The following is a 19,183-nucleotide window of genomic DNA, read 5'->3' on the forward strand; positions in this document are numbered from 1 at the left end:
GCTACCACAGAATAGAGTGGTAATAAATGAAGGTTTTTCAAAAATTATACAGACACATATTATTATATAAATATATTAGTGATGGCCACCTCTGAGATGGAGCCAATGATGCCCACTTTTGGTATTCATATCCTTTTGTAGTCCCTGTCCATATGATATCAAGCTTGTGTGACAGGTAGAAAACAGAGGAAATGACGGCATGTGACTTCCAAGACTGGGCCATAGAAGATCATCGCCATTTCCACCTTGTTCTTTTGGATCGTGTTCTCCAGGGAGAGCCTGCTGTCACATCATGAAGACATACAGCAGTCCTGTGAGAGATTCCTGCACCAGAGAACCGCCAAGAGCCGGCCTGAACTTCCCAGTCACTTGAGGAAGTCACCTTCGGAGCAGTTTCCCAGCTCCACATGAGTTTGCAGCTGACCAAGGCCTCAGCCAACATCCTGACTGCAATCTCCTGAGACCAGAACCAGAAACTCCCAGATAAGCAGCTCCCAGATTCCTGACTCACAGAAACCACATAAAATAATAAATATTTACTGTTGTTTTAAGCTTTGGGATGATTTGTTAAACAACTGATAATAAAAATTTAGATATAAATATTTAGGTATTAGAGATATACAGCATTAGGAACATAAGAAAAAACTAAAAGAATCACCAGTGATAGTAATGAATAAAAAATCAACTGGACAGAAAAATTAAGTTCCTTGAATGTGCATTTTGATAATTTTTAAAAATGACATAAAAGTGAAAATACTCAAAAACTAAGTATTATACCTTGGACTAGCACGAACATTAGAAAGTCCTAAAGCCTGGTTTATTCCAGGACCAAACGGGAAAGGCAGCAGGAACCAAAAAACCTTAGTAAGCAAGTATTATGTCAGTGCTAAAAATAAATAAATAAAAGCAAATGCATGCATTCAGCTAATATTTATTAAGTGTCTTCTATAAGTGTTAATACTGTGGACATACAAACATATCCTTTCTTTCTGCAAATTGATCTATTGAACCAATGAAAAAGTAAATTTCAATATTAATCCCAATATGCTTTCCTTCCTATGGAATTTGACAAGGTATTTCTAAAATTCCCAAAGAACAACCTAGCTAACCACACACACACACAACACTCAAAAAGAAGTTGATAACACCTGCCCTATCAGATATTGAGACATATTATATGATATTATTGTAATTAAGTCAGCATGGGAAGGTTAATAATACAATTAAAATTCAAAAAAAATAAGTTAATGATACAGGGATAGACAAACATCCAACACAGAGCCACTTATGCCAAAACTTGATAAACAGAGGCTAGAATTTGGCATAGCATTTAAGCCATCCACATCTCATATTTCATTTCCTAGTGCCAGAGTTTGATTCCCAGCTCTGGCTTCTGACTCCAGCTTCCTACCAATGCAGACCCTTGGGAGGCAGCAGTGATGGCTCGAGTCGTTGGGTTCCTGCCACTGAAAGGAGAAGGAATAAGGGAGACTTGGATCAAGTCCACAGCCCAACGCTCCAGCCCAGCCCAACCCTGGCCATTGTTGGTACCTGGAGAATTCAACAACAGGATGGGAGCTCAGTCTGTCTATCTGTCTCTCTCACTCTCTCTCTCTCTGTCTCTCTCTCTGTCATAATTTAAAAAAAAAAAAAAGTATATACAAGTATTAAAGAGATCCCACTTTGAAAAACACTGGAGAGATTATTATTGTCATGCCAGGTGTTGTTGTTAATTATGGAGGAGAAGAGAAATCCTAATCTCACCCCAAATAAAAAATTAATTCTAAATAGATTAAGATTAAAATGTTAAAGTAAAACTTCAAAGATTTTGAAGACAAAACACAGATGAATATCTTTATGACCTCAGGGGAAGAAGAACTTCCTAAATAGGACACCAAAAGTATTAATCATGAAGCGGAATCACTCAACTGCATTAAAAATAACACTGATCAATCAAAAAAAAAAAAACAGAGAAGATAGAAAGACATGCAAAATATATTTGCAACACATATAAACAACCAAAAAAAAAAAAGATAAACCTAACTTTTTTTTTTTTTTTTTTTGACAGGCAGAGTGGATAGTGAGAGAGAGAGAGACAGAGAGAAAGGTCTTCCTTTTTGCCGTTGGTTCACCCTCCAATGGCCGCTGCAGCCGGCGCATCGTGATGATCCGAAGCCAGGAGCCAGGTGCTTCTCCTGGTCTCCCATGCGGGTGCAGGGCCCAAGCACTTGGGCCATCCTCCACTGGCTTCCCGGACCATAGCAGAGAGCTGGCCTGGAAGAGGGGCAGCCGGGATAGAATCCGGCGCCCCGACCAGGACTGGAACCCGGTGTGCTGGTGCCGAGGATTAGCCTGTTAAGCCACGGCGCCGGCCCAAGATAAACCTAACTTTTTAAAAGTGAACAAACATGAATAAGCATTGTACAAAAAATAAAAATAGCAAAAAATATTTTTAAACTTATATAGATCACCAGAAAACAATTGAGAGTACAGAAACACATCTTTACATTTACAGCCAACTCATTTTTGACAAAGAAACCAAGATAATTCAATTAGGAAAAGTTAGTCTTTTCAATAACAATGCTAAGACAATTAGACATTCACATGCCAACAACAACAAAAAATTCAGACTCTCACCTCACACCACACACACAAATTAATTTAAAGTAAATCACAGACCTAAATGTAGAATCCAAAACTTTACAGGTTCTAAAAGAAAACAGCAAAAATCTCCACGTCCTTGGCTAGCCAAAGAGTCATCTTAGAGATGACACCAAAAGCACAAGTTTAAAGATAAAAACTGATAAATGGACTACATTAGAATTTAAAACTTTTGCCCTTCAAATTTATCATTAACGATATAAAGAGACAAGCCACAGACTGAGGAAAAAGATTTGCAAATCATACATCTGATAAAGGAATTGTATCCAGAATATATAGAGCACTCTCCCAATCAGAAAACAACAATCAATTTTTAAACTGGGCAAAGGATTTTTTTTTTTTTTTTTTTGGACAGGCAGAGTTAGACAGTGAGAGAGACAGAGAGAAAGGTCTTCCTTCCGTTGTTTCACTCCCCAAATGGCTGCCACGGCCGGCACACTGCACTGATCCGAAGCCAGGAGCCAGGTGCTTCCTCCTGCTCTCCCATGCAGGTGCAGGACCCAAGCACTTGGGCCATCCTCCACTGCCCTCTCAGGCCACAGCAGAGAGAAGGACTGGAAGAGGGGCAACTGGGACAGAACCGGTGCCCCAACGGGGACTAGAACCCAGGGTGCGGGCATTACAGGTGGAGGATTAGCCTAGTGAGCCACAGTGCTGGCCCAGGCAAAGGATAGACATTTCAGCAAAGAAAACATAAGACTGACTAATAAACACATGAATAGGTATTAGGAGATGCAAAGTAAAACCCCAATGGCACAGTGGCTAAGACACCACTTGGGGATGACTGCACCCCACATCAGAGTGCTTGAAGTCAGTCCTGGCTCCAGTCCCCACTCCAGCTTCCTGCTAATGCACATCCTATGCAGGCAGCAGGAGAGAGCTCCGGTGTTGGGTCTCTGCCACCCACACAGGAGACCCAGACTGAGTTTCAGGCTCTGGCTTTGGCCTAACCTAGCCCCAGTTGTTGTGGGCTTTGGGAAGTGCAGCAGCAGATGGAAGATCTCTCTGTCTCTGCCTCTCTGCCTTTCATATAAATAAAAATAAAGTCAAATAAACTGCTTACGCCAACAATGAAACATCATTACTAGAAGAGCAGAAATCAAAAAGATAAACAAATAAGAATCGATGATGAGGATGGGAAAAGCAAACCATCATGTATTGCTGGTAAGAATGTCTGGTAGATTCTTGAAAATTTAAGACATAGTAGGTGTTGTAGCACATTGGGTTAAGCCACAAGTGCCTGTGCTCAAGTCCCACCTCCACCTCTGCTTCAGATCCAGCTTCCTGCTCTTGCGCCTGGGAAGCAGCAGATGATGGCTCAAGTACTGAGTACCTGCCGCCCACATCAGAGTCCGTGATAGAGTTCTAGGCTCTTGGCTTTGGGCTGCCAAACCTGGCTATTGTGGGCATTTGGGGAATGAACCAAATGAAGTGGATGGAAGATATCATTCATTCTCTCTTCTGTGAGATAATGAATAAATATTTTTTAAAAATACGATTACATGTTCAAGTCACTCCATTCCTAGGAATCTGCCCCAGAGGAACAGAAACCCATTTCTACACAGACATGTCCATGAATGCCCAAAACCAGAAATAATCTAAATATCAGGTAAGTAATAGATAAGCAAAATTTGATATATCCATGCAATGGAATATTATTCAACTAAAAGGAACAAACTACTAATACATACTTCAACATGTGCTTACCTCAATGACACAAAAGACTACGTGTGGTATGATTTCATCTAGACCAAATGTTTGGAGAACCCAGATTCATAGACAGAAAGCAGTAGATCAGGGGTTGCCTAGGGCTGACGATGGAGGTAGTGATTAACTCCTCATGCACACAAGGGAACCTTGGAGGATGATGGAAGCGTTCTAGCACTTACTGGTAGTGATGGTTGCACAACTATAAATTTATTTAAACCACTGAATTATACAGTTATAATGGTTAAGTTTATGGTGGTTAAATTATACCCTAATAAAGTTGTTTTTAAACTACCCAATGACTTGCAAAAAGATGTTCTAGCTTATTAGTAATCAGGAAAAGGAAAACTATGATCACAAAGATAGGCAAAACTCTGATAACACCAAGGCAAGAAGCCATGGGGCAAGAAGAAGCCGTGCACCACCAGTGGGAAAGGACACAGTGGTTACCATGGAACACAATTTGTCCTGACGCTGCAGGAACCCATGTGGACACCCTGTCACCACTGAGTCACTCCAAGGTAGACAGCTGGCTTGTGAGTCACCTGGTCTATGTCACAACTAACTCAACTCTGCCCATGTATCACAAAACAGCCAAACACAAAATGTAAACAAATGAGCACAGCTGTGTTACAATAAAACTTTACTTACAAACATAGGCAGTGAACAAAATGTGAGCACTGGACCATAGTTTGCCAATCCCCTCAAGAGAAATACGTGTACATAATACCTAGGAGACGAGTACAGGAGTTTCACAGGATTTGTTCCTATTAGCAGCAAACTGGAAACAACCCAAATACACACCAGGAAAATGGACACATAAATTGTGGCATATTTTCAGAATGGAATATGGTACAGCAGTGAAAGTGAATTATACTCTTCTTCCCTGCAACAACAAGGCTAAATCTTAGAAACAGTACTAAGGAAAGGTACCAAGATAGCGGAAGAGGGAGGTAACTTACTGCTCTAGTCTAGGGAAAGATAGTTTAAAAAAAAAAAAAGTGGAAAGAAGAATTAGGCAGAAAATGGCAGAGGAAACTCCACACAAATTTGAAGTACATGGTGGATCCACATGGAGGGTGTGGACGTTTACGACTCAGGACCCCAGCAGCCGAGAGCCTCTGCACCAGCTTTGGAGAGTGAGTCGAGACCAGACTGCAGCAGGTCAAGCCACTGGAAAGAGCCTGGTGTGAGTCTGGCTTGGGGCCCTGTTGGGGACAGTGTACCTGCCAACCTAGAGAAAAAAGGGGGAGCACATTTCTCTCTCTCCCCCACCACCTGGCACTGGTGTCCTATAACTAGCTGAGAGAGGGTGGGCACTATTTTGGACATATGTAACAGCTGCGCCAGTGCGCCAGCAACCAGCCAAGAGGAGACACCTGAGTCTGGCCGGGAGCATTGACAGGAGCTGGGTGCTGGTGACTGTGGGAGTCTTGTGTGCTAGGACTGTGAAAACGCTGTGGCTATGTGTGAGTGTAGGGTGTGGCTGGGACTTTGGACAGTCATTGTGGACAGGTCCACATGCTGGGGGCTCCCTGATTCCCTGGTGAGGGTCATTGCTGCAGGATCTGTGCTCACACCGAGGGTGCATGGATCCTTTTTTGTGGTTCTTGTGGCAGCGTGGATGAATATTGTACCCACTGGTACTGCTAGCACCTAAGCATTGGTCTCCCTTGAGAAGAGGAGGTGAATGTAAGACTACCTCAACAAAGCAGAAGAAGGAGAGAGCTACTGCTCCAGTCTAGGGGAAGATAGAATGAATCTCCTGTCTGATTTAAAAAAAAAAAAAAAAAAGTTTTATCATGCCCAACTTGGGAGTCATCTTGGACACTCCCTTCACCCTGGAGCACTGAACAGTGCTCCCAGGCCACACCCAGCACACACCTCAAGGTATTCACTGAACAAGCGGACACTCCACTAACCCACAGAGGGATAGTCCAAAGATAAAAGCCATCACAGGGAAAAAATAATAAAAAATCAACAAGTATCTCCACAAATGCCGAAAAATAAATGCAGCAATTCAAGAAACAAGAATAAGGAAGACAACATGATGCCCCCAAAGGAACATAACAACACTTGAATACTAGAATGTAAAAATGAAGAAATGATATGGGGACTTCTCTGGGTTTTATAGCAGCTTTCTGATTTTGGAAGTCCATTGAAGAAGGGAGTTCAAAGTTGTATGCTGTTCATGATTGTCTGCCCATGTCCTGCCTGAAATACCAGGATTGTTTATGAAAAGAATCTTTAATAAGCTGGATACAGTTTGGCTTGAAAGAAAAAAAAAAAGAATCTCTAGAACAAACACATGGAGACTGAACAACATGCGCCTGAATGAACAGTGGGTCATGGGAGAAATTAAAAAAACTGTCCAGGAACAGGTTTTTTTTTAATACCAGTTGTTGAACTCTTTACTTAGTACAGAGTTAATCTTCTGTGTATAACGCTAACTGAAAATAGAGCTTAGTAAAAATTAAAATGGGAACAGGAGAGGGAGGAGGAGGAAGAGTGGGAGTGGGGGTGGGAGGTGGGTATGGTGGGAAGAATCACTATCACTATGTTCCTAAAGTTGTATTTATGAAACTTATGAAGTTTGTATACCTTAAATAAAAGGTTTCTGGGAGAAAAAGAGAAGAAACAGTACTAAGTGACAATAGCAATTCATAGAAGACATATGACAGCCGGCGCCGTGGCTTAACAGGCTAATCCTCCGCCTTGCGGCGCCGGCACACCGGTTCTAGTCCCAGTCGGGGCACCGGATTCTGTCCCGGTTGCCCCTCTTCCAGGCCAGCTCTCTGCTGTGGCCAGGGAGTGCAGTGGAGGATGGCCCAAGTGCTTGGGCCCTGCACCCCATGGGAGACCAGGATAAGCACCTGGCTCCAGACATCGGAACAGCGCGGTGCGCCGGCCGCAGCGCGCCTACCGCGGCGGCCATTGGAGGGTGAACCAGCGGCAAAAAGGAAGACCTTTCTCTCTGTCTCCCTCTACTGTCCACTCTGCCTGTCCAAAAAAAAAAAAAAAGAAGACATATGACATAGAATCTAAACACAGATGTATGATTTAATAAAGGCCAAAAATAAGCAAAATGACATAAAAGGTTGTTAGATCTCCTATGTAAGTATGAGTAAAGTAGAAAGAAAACTATAGGTATCAGAATTATACGGGATGATTAAAATTCAGAAAGATTACCTCCCTAAAAAAAGCCAAAGATAGCGTCAAGGAAAAGCCCACAGTTAGCTTCAAAGGTTTTTGGCATTGCTGGGTCATAGGTTCATAACAGTTCATAACATATACATGCAGGTTATCATTAATTTTATGTACTTAAAATATACCTAAGGGCCAGCACTGTGGCACAGTGGGTTAAGCCCCAGCCTGCAGCACCAGCATCCCATATGGGCACCAGTTTGAGTCCCAGCTGCTCCAGTTCCGATCCAGCTCCATGCTAATGCGCCTGGGAAAGCAGTAAAGGATGGCCCAAGTCCTTGGGCCCCTGCACCCACATGGGAGACCCAGAAGAAGTCCCTGGCTCCTGGCTTCAGATCAGCTCAGCTCTGCTGTTGCGGCCATTTGGGGAGTGAACCAGCAGATCAAAGATCTCTCTCTCTCTCTCTCCCTCTCTCTCTCTGTCTCTACCTCTCTCTATAACTCTTTCAAATAAATAATATATGTATATATGTGTATATATATATGTGTATATATGTGTATATATATATACACATATATACACATATATACCTCAAAACTTTGTTTCTGAATAGAAGGTAAACTGAGAACCTCCCTTACTCAGCTGAAAAATTCACAAATATTAAGGAGGCCACCTGGTAATAGAATAGAAATAAAATCCAATCACTGTCTAGTCCAGATCAACCAAGTAGATCATGACAAAACACCTACCAACCTTAAACTTGGATTCAGAAAATATTAATAAAAGTGAAAAGTATCGAAAATTATCCCAAAAGTTCAAAAACAAAAAGCATTTAACTTTCCTTAAGTACAATTTTTTGCTACTTATATAAGTTTATAACTGTGTATCATATTGTTATAAATTCTATTTGAGCTCCTCCAACTTGATAGTATGATTGTGACACCATCTGGTGGCAGTACACTGTAACAACAGTCTTTGCGCGCGCGCGTGTGTGTGTGTGTGTGTGCCTGCTTCAATTCATTGATCCATTTACTTTTTAATGGGCATTTTCTAGAAACATATATGTCTTTAAATCTTTCTTATTAGATAGAAAATAAAATAAGGTATGATTTCTAAAAAAGAGTCTATCACCGAGGAGGGAGGAAAAAACTACTTTAATAGAAACAAAGAGACAAAAAGAGTTTCCCACTGGTTCACTCCCCAAATGCCAGAAATAGCCAGGAAGGGGCTAAGCCTAAGCCAAGGCCAAGAACCCCATTAAGGACTCCCATGTGGGTGGCAGGAACCCATTGTTTCAGCCACCAACTGTTGCCTTCCAGGGTTTGTCCTGGAAGTAAGTTGGAAGACCCAGAAGGGAAGACCCTTTGATATGAAGGTGGATGTAGCTAAATACCCATCCCAATCTACAGTTAAATATGACTATCTGGATGTAAGAGAAGAATCTACTCTTTTGTTTTTTTAAAGATTTATTTATTTATTTATTTATTTGAAAAGCACAGTTACAGAGAGAGAAGAAGAGGCAGAGAGAGAGAAAGAGGTCTTTCATCTGCTGGATCACTCCACAATTGGCCACAATGGCTGGAGCGATCCAAAGCCAGGAGCCAGAAGCTACTTCTGGGTCTCTCATACGGGTGCAGGGGCCCAGTTGGCCACAACGGCTGGAGCTGCACCAATCCGGAGCCAGGAGCCAGGAGCCAAGAGCTTCTTCCGGGTCTACCATACGGGTGCAGGGGCCCAAGGACTTGAGTTATCTTCTACTGCTCTCCCAGGCCATAGCAGAGAGCTGGATCAGAAGCAGAGCAGCTGGGACTCGAACCAGCACCATATGGGATGTCAGCACTGCAGGCAGCGGCTTTATCCACTACACCACAGCACCAGCCCCAAGAATCTGCTCTTATTTGGATATGTGCTGAAATTCTCTCTGTCCCTAGGACCTTCAGGCAGGAGGTCCTCAGGAGTGTACTGGTAAATGCAGTCTGTAGAGTAGTCGCATCCATAAGCACAGCAACACAGTTTTCAAGGGAAAGAACTGGGTGGCTGGTAAATGTCCTCCAATTCTTGACACTTCTTCCTTCAAAGACTGAAGCTCAATTTCCCTTTCCCTGAACATGCACAGGACTCAATGGCATGATTCCAAAAGAACGTGGCAGAAGCAGTGGTGTGGAAGTTTCAAAACTCAGTTATCAAAGGCACTGCCACTTCCGCTTTGCCTTCTTGTGGACCATCATGGCAAGGGAGACCCAAGCAGCCTGTGCAGAGCCGGCACGGTGAGCACCGACAACCAGCACCAACCTTCCAGTCCTGTGAGTGAGACAGATCCTCCAGCCACAACCAAGTCTCAGATGGGGACCTTCCTCCCCACATTGCTGAGCCAAGCCACTCCAGAGAAACAGATGTAAAGTATGTCCACTGTTATTTAAAGTCACTTCGTTTTGGGATAATTCTTTATGTAACAATACTAAGTAACAATATGTTACTTCCAAGAATCCACATTTTATCTACAACAGGAAGTAAAAATAGCTTGGGTTTCACACTGTGGTTTGCTCACAGGTTAACAACATTTCAAATTTTCCTTCTTAATACAGTAAGGAGTGATCACTTTTTAAATTATCTAATTTAAATATCTCATAATATTATTTCACAATACTCATTACTTTCTAATTTTAAAAAACCAAACAGATTTTAGTCAGCAAGGACTTTTTTTTAAATACCTTCATTTGCAGAACAATGATACTAGGCTCTGAGTGGAAAACTACACCCTTGAAGAACTTGGAATTTAATTCAGATCAACGTTCATGAACTAATCCACATGTTTCCACTGAGCTTTTCCCCCTGGCTCTGAAGGCTACAGAGCAGTGGAAGAAGGCGTGGAAAGTTCTTCCTTTACCTCTGTGAGGGATCCACAAGCCACACCGCCACGCAGGGCTTCGTCCAGGGCAGGAAGGGTCGTAGGTAGGAAAGCCGGCGAGAGAGCAGCACATCTCTGCGTCTTCATTGCATATGCCTACACAAGAAACAGATTACCTGCTTTCAACCTCTGTAGCTATTCGAAAACTTAAGCCTCAAGCCTCCAAACTGTAGAAACTGTAACTCTAATTCATCCTTTCCCCTGCTCTAATATTTACTCTGTGCCAAGGACTATGCTAGAGGGGATGTGATATATCAGAGCCCCCGGTCTTTTTTTTTTTTTTTTTTTTTTTTTTTTTTTTTGACAGGCAGAGTGGACAGAGAGAGAAAGAGACAGAGAGAAAGGCCTTCCTTTGCCATTGGTTCACCCTCCAATGGCCGCCGCGGCTGGTGCGCTGCGGCCGGCACGCTGCGCTGATCGGAAGGCAGGAGCCAGGTTTTGTCCTGGTCTCCCATGGGGTGCAGGGCCCAAGCACTTGGCCCATCCTCCACTGCACTCCCGGGCCACAGCAGAGAGCTGGACTGGAAGAGGGGCAACCGGGACAGAATCCAGCGCCCCGACCGGGACTAGAACCCGGTGTGCCGGCGCAACAAGGCGGAGGATTAGCCTAGTGAGCCGCGGCGCCGGCCTCTCCCTGGTCTTATAGTCAACCAGAACCACAGAATTGGGACTAGAAACTGGGCAAAACAACACAGTTAACAAGAGAGACTGTGACCATGAAAGTGGAGACATCAGTATACCTGATCTGGATGTTTTTGATCCAGGAAGGCTCCAGAAAGGAGCAAGCTGCATGACTGAGCTACAGTCTGCAACAGCTGTTAGATAAGCGAAGGAAACATGAGGACAGAGGACGGAATGTACAAAGAGAGGTCAAGAAACAATAAGGAGAAGAAATGGAAACCGAGGAAAACCGCTCTAAGTAAACGGAGTTTGTTTAGAAAGGAAGGCAACGGGCCGCCGCTGTCAGCAGAGGCCTCGCTGTCCAGAGCTTTGCTGAAATGTGCAGTTCACACTGACAGCGCCAATGCATGACACAACCAAGTCACCATTTCCAGCTCAGGTTGGCTTGTGAAAACAGTCGGAAGGCAGGTGTGGCAGGCTCAAATCTCTGGAACCTCTATGAACATCACCTTTTTTTGTAAAGAAAAAAAAAAGTCTTTGCAGATGCGATTAAATGCAGGACCTTGAGATGAAGAAATAATCTTGCATTATCCTGGGGGGCCCTAAATGCCACCAGAAGAATCCTTATAAGAGAGGTGCAGAGAGATTCTACACAGAAAGGAAAAGGCAGTGTGAAGGTGGAGCAGAGAAAGGAGCAGCCACAAGCTAAGGCAAAAGGGGTGACAGGCAAGGGATGGATTAAACCCTAGGCCTCTAGAGAGCGCGGAGCTCTGCCCACACAGTAATTTCAGGTCTGCAGCCTCCAGAACTGGGAGTGAATGCACTGCTGTTGTTAGGAGCCACCCAGGCTGCGGTGATTCCTGTTAGAGCTGCCCCAGGAACCCTGACACTGCAGCCAATCCTCACTTCAAAGATGCTTGGGTTGGTCTGTGAACAATGGATTGAAGGTGGGTGATGCTGGAAGCTGCTGCAGCCACTCCAAAGGCAAAGAGCAATGGCTGCAGGAGGGCGGCAGTAGAGCGGATGAGAACTCCCTGACTTCCGGGACTGGCCAATGTATCCAAGCCAGGTACGTGGGATATCTGAAGATTTTCTGGTACAATAACAATCTGAAAGTCTTTTTCTTATCCTAGGCATTTATCCACGAGAAATTACGCAGAAGATTCTGGTGATTGTACTTGTTGGTTTTATGTAGAACAATCCAATTTAATACTCTACAAGGAAAATTTTTTTAAAGATTTATTTATTTATTTGAAAAGCACAGTTACAGAGAAAGAGAGAGAATGAGAGGTGTTCTGTCAGTTCACTCCCCACAGGGCCTCAGCAGCCAGGGCTGGGTCAGGCTGAAGCCAGGAGCCTGGAACTCCATCTGGGCCTCCTGCCTTGTGGCAGGGCCCAAGTATTCACCACTGCCTTCTCAGGCACTTTAGCAAGGAGCTGGATCAGAAGTGGAGCAGCCAGGACTCAAGTAAGTGTTCGTATGGGATACTGGCGTTGCAGGCAACAGCTTAACCCATTGCACCACATCAGTCCAGGAAAATCATTTTTAAGATAACTTTAATTAAATTTCTGGAACATTACAATTTTTACTTAATTCTAAAAAGATATCTAGTTTCTAATTTCTTTTTTTTTTTTTAACAAGAGTTTTACAGAGCATCTCTCATTTGTAATGGTCTGTTTTACATCTCAGTCTCGTTTCACCTGTACAATCACTACCCTAGGATGTGCAGCAAATGATACCAGCTTCTGCCAGGCAATGCCGCGATTCAGGAATCATGAACAGGAGAAGACAAGGACAGGAAGGTAGTGAACATTCGTGCATGTCTATACCATGTGCTTTTTTTTTTAAGATTTATTTATTTTTCTTGAAAGGCAGAGTTACAGAGAGGCAAAGGCAGAGAGGGAGAGAGGGAGAGAGAGAGGTCTTCCACCTACCGGGTTCACTCCCTAGATGACCACAGTGGCTGGAGCTGTGCTGATCTGAAGCCAGGAGCCAGGAGCTTGCTCCAGGTCTCCCATGTGGGTGCAGGGACCCAAGAACTTGGGCCATCTTCTACTGCTTTCCCAGGCCATAGGAGAGAGCTGGATTGGAAGTGGAGCAGCTGGGACTCGAACCGGTGCCCATATGGAATGCCAGCACTGCAGGCAGCGGCTTTAGCCGCTATGCCACAGTGCCAGCCCCCATATACCATGTGCTTTTTAAAAGTACATTACATATATTGTTTAATCTAACCCTGACATTCTTCCACACAGGCACCCTATCCATTCACTTCACAGAGTTAAAATTTTCTCCACTTCAAAGAGGCTAAGAAACTGAGACTAGGAGATTTGCCACAGGGGTCAGCAAGAACTATTGCTAGGTTTTTCCTATTTAGAGAACACAGTTTGCCCATGGGAAATTTGGAAAGAAACAAAAGCTGAGGCTCTCAGTTCCTCACTGAGGTGCCCACCTGGTCTGTCATGTGTTCTCCCCTCAATATTTCTCTTAATTAAACTTTCCTATCACACTTACCACTAAAAAAATTTTTGAGGGGCTGGTGCTGTGGTGTGCAGCAGGTAAAGCTGCTGCCTGCAGAGCCGGCATCCCATATGGGCACTGATTCAAGTACCGGCTGCTCCACTTCTGATCCAGTTCCCTACTATTGTGCCTGGGAAAGCAGAAGATGGCCCAAGTCCTTGGGCCTCTGCACCCACATGGGAGACCTGGAAGAAGCTCCTGGCTTTGGATGGGCCCAGCCTCAACCACTGCAGCCATTTGAGGAGTGAACTAACAAATGAAAGATACCTCTCTCTCTCTCACTCTCTCTTGCTCTCTCTCTCTGTAACTCTACCTTTCAAAATAAATAAATAAATATTTTTTAAAAATTTTGAAACATAAGTCAGTAACTTTTACAATCCTGGAATAACTGGAATAACCACTAATAATAATAAAGTATACATATATGTATAATGATACACATATATGACTTTATTTTTTATAAAATTGGCATGTTCACTATTTACAATTTTATAGCCTACTTTTTTGCTAAGTATGTATATCCTGAGCATTTCCAGTTATTAAAAATTCTTCAATGGGGCATAGTGTTGTGGCTTAGCAGGTAAAGCTGCCGCCTCCAGTGCCGGCATCCCATATGGGCGCCGGTTCGAGTCCTGGCTACTCCACTTCCGATCCAGCTCTCTGCTATGGCCTGGGATAGCAGTAGAAGATGGCCCAAGTCCTTGGGCCTCTGCGCCCACGTAGGAGGCCCAGAAGAAGCTCCTGGCTCTTGGCTTCGGATCGGCACAGCTCTAGCCATTGCACTCATCTGGAGAGTGAACCAGCGGATGGAAGACCTCTCTCTCTCTGCCTCTCTTTCTCTCTGTGTAACTCTGACTTTCGAATATAAATAAATAATTGTTTAAAAAAATTCTTCTCAAGTATTTTAATGCCTACATAATATTTCATCACACATAATAAAATTTATCTTCACTACTGTGGATTATTTAGGTTGTTTCCATTTTTTTTTATCTCCCATTTTACTCCCCAGGGCCCACAATGTCTGGGCAGAACTGGAAACTCTCAGTACAGGCTTCCCATGTGGAGGCAACGACCCAATTACTTGAGCGATCACCACTGCTTCCCAGGTTCTAGTAGGGAGCTACACTCAGGAGCCAGAACTGGGAATCAAACCCAGGCAATCTAATGTAGGAAATGGTATCTTAACTGCTAGGCTAAATGCTTGCCCCTATTTCTGATATTCTGAATACAAGAACTACTTCAGTGAGTGTGCTTTCACAGACATTTTTATCTATAATTTACCATCAGGCAACATGAGCACATTTGGAAACATTGATCAATCATAGCAAAGCAATCCAATATTGCAATACTAAAGTATTTCATTTCAACTATAAGTGTAATTACCTGAATAGATTTGGTGATTCTCAAAAAATAAATAAATAAAAGGAATAGCTCACAATAGCTAAGATACAGAATCAACCCAGATGTCCATCAACTGATGACTGGATAAAGAAAATGTGGTATATATACATAATGAAATACTACTCAGCCAGAAAGAAAGAATGAAATTCTATCTTTTGCAACAAATGGATGTAAATGGAGACCATTATGCTTAGTCCCAGAAAGACAAATATCATATTTTCCCTGGTAAGTGATAGTTAATATAGAATACAAAAAAAAAAAAATATGAATGAAACTGACATCTTATGATTTTTGTTTATAGCCCTTGTCTATTCTGTGAAATACTTTTTACTTGTTGAACATTATGATTAGTGGTGCATTAAGTGTGTGATTATAAAGTAAATTGAAAGTATGTTACTGCAAAGATTAAAGAAAAAAAGAAAGGAAGGAGAGGGGATTGAGGGGGAAAGGAAGGAAAGCATGGTTATCTTCTTAGAATTCTATATATGAAAAATACAAAATCTGTTCTCTTTATATCAATAAAAATTCAGAAAAGACTTCAGATAAAACAATATCCATATATAACAGAACATTCATAAATGAGACAAAGGAGGGTTGGAATATGATATTATACTAGTTTTTCTCCTGTTTTGTTAGCTGCTTCTCACACTCAGCATTGTCTAATCTGACCTCTAATATTGGCATCACTCAGGAACTGGCCTTGGATTCATCTGTCTTCCAGGCAGTCCCTCACCCATTCCCACAGCCTCAGCAGCCCCACTCACACACACGAGTCCCAGATGCACACTTGTAGAGCAGGCCGCCCCTTCCAGGTCCAGGACCACATAATCAACTGCCGACCTCACAGCTGCACCAGATGTTTCATAGCACCTGCTCAAGTACTAGACAGAATCCATGATGCCTCCCTCATGCGTATCCCTTCCCTCGGCAAGGGTGCACCCTGTTTCCCAAAGCAAAATCAGGGAGTCATCTCTGACATTTCCCTGTATGTCACCACCTACAGCCAAACGATCACCAAATCCTATTAATCCTGCCCCTAAATCTCTCTCATATTAGAGGATATCATATCCTCTGCATCAATGTTACACTAATAATCCAAGTCACAGTCCCTTCGTCTGGAATAATTAAGTATCTGACTAGTCTTCATGAATATGTTCTTGCTTTCTTGTTGTTTAAAAACACACACACATATTAGATTGTACTCTTTGATAAGAGTTCCCATCGCTCCAGGAATGGAGTCCCAAAGCCTTCACATGGTCCGCCAGGCCCTAAGGACCTGACTCTGGCTTCTTCTCTTGCCGTTCTCTTCCTCGTGGCTGCGTTCCAGTCACACGGCTTAGTGCTATCACCAAACAAGCACCATTCCCTTTCCCCACACAGGCCTTTCCAGTAGCTGTTCCCAATACCCGCGATGTCCTCCCTATCTCCCTCCCATGCCTTTTCCTATCTCTTACCTACCCATTCTTCACATTTTAGTTGAAGTGTGGCTTCCCAGGGAGGCTTCTTGGACTCCCAAGCTAAGTAATGTCCATTGTCACTAAATTTCAAAGCTGCTTGTACCCTGGCACCCACATGGGAGTCCTGGATTGAGTTCCAAGTTCCTATATTTGACCTACCCCAGCCCCAGCTGTTGCAGGTATTGGAGGAGAAAACCAGCACACAGAAGCTCACTCGCTCTCTCTCTCTCTCTTTCTCTCTGCTTTTCAAACAAAAATAAGTTTCAAAAATATTTAAGATTTTTAAAAATTGGAAAATATTATAATTTAATCATGAGCACTCAAATACTTTCTACCCAAACATAGGTAAAGGGCAGTCTTTTGAAATATCACTACTAGGTGTCTGGCCTAGCGGCGAAGCCACCATTTAAAATACCCATGTCCCACAGTGGAGTACTTGAGTTCATTTCTCAGCTCCGGCTCCTGAAGCCAGATTCTTGCTAATGTGGACCCTGAGAGGCACCAGTGATGGCTCAGATATTTGGATTCTGCTACCCATATGGGAGCTCTGGATTAAGCTCCTAGCTCCTGGCTTCAGCTCCTGGTTGCTGTGGGCATTTGAGGAGTGAACCAGCAGATGAGAGATCTCTTTATCTGTAGATCTTTGTCTCTGTCCCTTGCCTCTCAAACAAGTAAATAAATAAATAGGAAGAAATATCACAATTGGCTACAGAAAAAAATCAAAACTTCCTATTGCTTGCTAATTCCCATATTTAGACTGTCTCCCATGAGCTTATAAACTACAAGAATTTTTCAAATATACTATCATTATATTTTCAAATATGCAATCACTATATACTATAGTAGAAAATTCAACTATTTCTGAAGTGCTCATCTATTTTTTGCTTTTGTCTCATCCCAAAAAGTTTTTAAATGAGACAAAATCAGCATCATAATCAAATCATATTAGAATAGAATAGAAAGAAAGAAAATGATAGATAGATGACTGATAGATTGATAGACAGATACATAGATACCGTTTTCATCTGTGGGGCACAGGCCTTGCTGACCATACACAGAAGTTCATGGACACCTTGGTAACTCAGGCCAGTCACTTTCATGAGCTCCAGCGGAGAAAGACATAAAAAGTCCTAAACAGACATAAAGAGAATATTTTAAACACTCATATGTAACAAAGATATTGATACTATCTGTGAGTAAATAAAGTGTGATAATTGTAAGTCAAGGATGTATGTGTCCTGTAAGGTATTTCCTCCCAAATATGCCTTAACTAGAAAAGGCAGGACAGCATGGCCCTGCCTGCTCACTCTGGCTGAGCTGGCATTTACACAGGACACATCCAGTAACACCCCGGAGCAGCCGCAGCCAGGTTCATCCGAGCATTGCACTCAGGCCAGAGTCCGGGCCCAGATACACACCTAGAGGGCCAAAATGTGTTCCTTTTTACCGGCGCCGCGGCTCACTAGGCTAATCCTCCGCCTTGCGGCGCCGGCACACCGGGTTCTAGTCCCGGTCGGGGCACCGATCCTGTCCCGGTTGCCCCTCTTCCAGGCCAGCTCTCTGCTGTGGCCAGGGAGTGCAGTGGAGGATGGCCCGAGTGCTTGGGCCCTGCACCCCATGGGAGACCAGGATAAGCCCCTGGCTCCTGCCATCGGATCAGCGTGGTGCGCCGGCCACAGCGCGCTACCGCGGAGGCCATTGGAGGGTGAACCAACAGCAAAAGGAAGACCTTTCTCTCTGTCTCTCTCTCACTGTCCACTCTGCCTGTCAAAAAATAAAAAAATTAAAAAAAAAAAGTGTTCCTTTTTAAACGAAGAGCAGCTCACTCAGACAAGGAATTTGATATATGAGAGAGAATAAAACTGACCACAGAACATAATGTTAAATTTCATACTTCTAGGAACAGAGGAACCAAAAATACCTTTAATGCACAGCAGAATTTTTTAAAACAGTACCATGCTCTGAAAAATCTATTTTATTAAGGATAAAATCCTAAGGTAAAACCTCAAATCTTATTTAACCTAAGAGAAATTTGCTCTCATTATTGTGTTTCAAAGTAAACGGGGAGGGAGGAGGCCGGCACTGTGGCATAGTGGGTTAAGCCACCACCTGCAGTGCCGGCATCCCATATGGGTGCTGGTTCAAGTTCCGGATGCTCTACTTCTGATTCAGTTCTCTGCTATGACCTGGGAAAGCAGCAGAAGATGGCCCAATTCCTTGGGACCCTGCACCCACATGGGAGACCTGGAAGAAGCTCCTGGCTCTTGGCTTCAGATCGGCACAGCTCCAGCCACTGTGGTCATCGGGGGAGTGAACCAGTAGATGCAACACCTCTCTCTCTCCCTCTCTGCCTCTGCTTCTCTATAACTCTGCCTTTTAAATAAATAAATAAATATTTAAAAAATGTAATCAGGGACAGGCATTCGGCCTAATGGTTAAGCCACAACTTGGAATGCCTGCACCCCCTATCCAAGTGCCTGGGTTCAAGTCCCAGCTCTGCTCCTGATTCTACCTTCCTGCCAATGTGTACCCTGGGAGGCAGTGGTGATGGCTCAAGTCCTTGGGCTCCTGGGATTGTGTTCCTAGCTCCCAGCTCAAGCCCTGGCCCAGCCAAGGTGGGCATTTGGAGAGTGAACCAGCAGGTGGGAGCACTCACTCTCTCTTGCTCTCACTCTCTTTCTCTCCCCTTCTCTCTCTCTCTCTCTCTCTCTCTCTCCGAATATGTGTGTGTGTGTATCTCTGTCTCTCAAATAAACATTTTTTTT

General features: G+C 43.5%; 1 protein-coding gene across 6 annotated transcripts in view; it reads right to left on the reverse strand.

Moving 5' to 3' along the window:
* RAD51B (RAD51 paralog B) overlaps positions 1-19,183 on the reverse strand; it is a 636,755-nt gene that overhangs the window by 611,838 nt on the left and 5,734 nt on the right. For all 6 annotated transcript variants that reach the window (XM_062181435.1, XM_062181437.1, XM_062181432.1 and 3 more), the window contains 2 exons: positions 17,435-17,548; positions 10,401-10,517 (listed from right to left, as the gene is read on the reverse strand). In XM_062181435.1, the coding sequence (XP_062037419.1) occupies positions 10,401-10,517; positions 17,435-17,548 (231 nt within the window). The remainder of the gene's footprint in view (positions 1-10,400; positions 10,518-17,434; positions 17,549-19,183) is intronic.

The sequence above is a fragment of the Lepus europaeus genome, chromosome 22 (genome assembly GCF_033115175.1).
Source record: "Lepus europaeus isolate LE1 chromosome 22, mLepTim1.pri, whole genome shotgun sequence".
Lineage (NCBI taxonomy): Eukaryota > Metazoa > Chordata > Mammalia > Lagomorpha > Leporidae > Lepus > Lepus europaeus.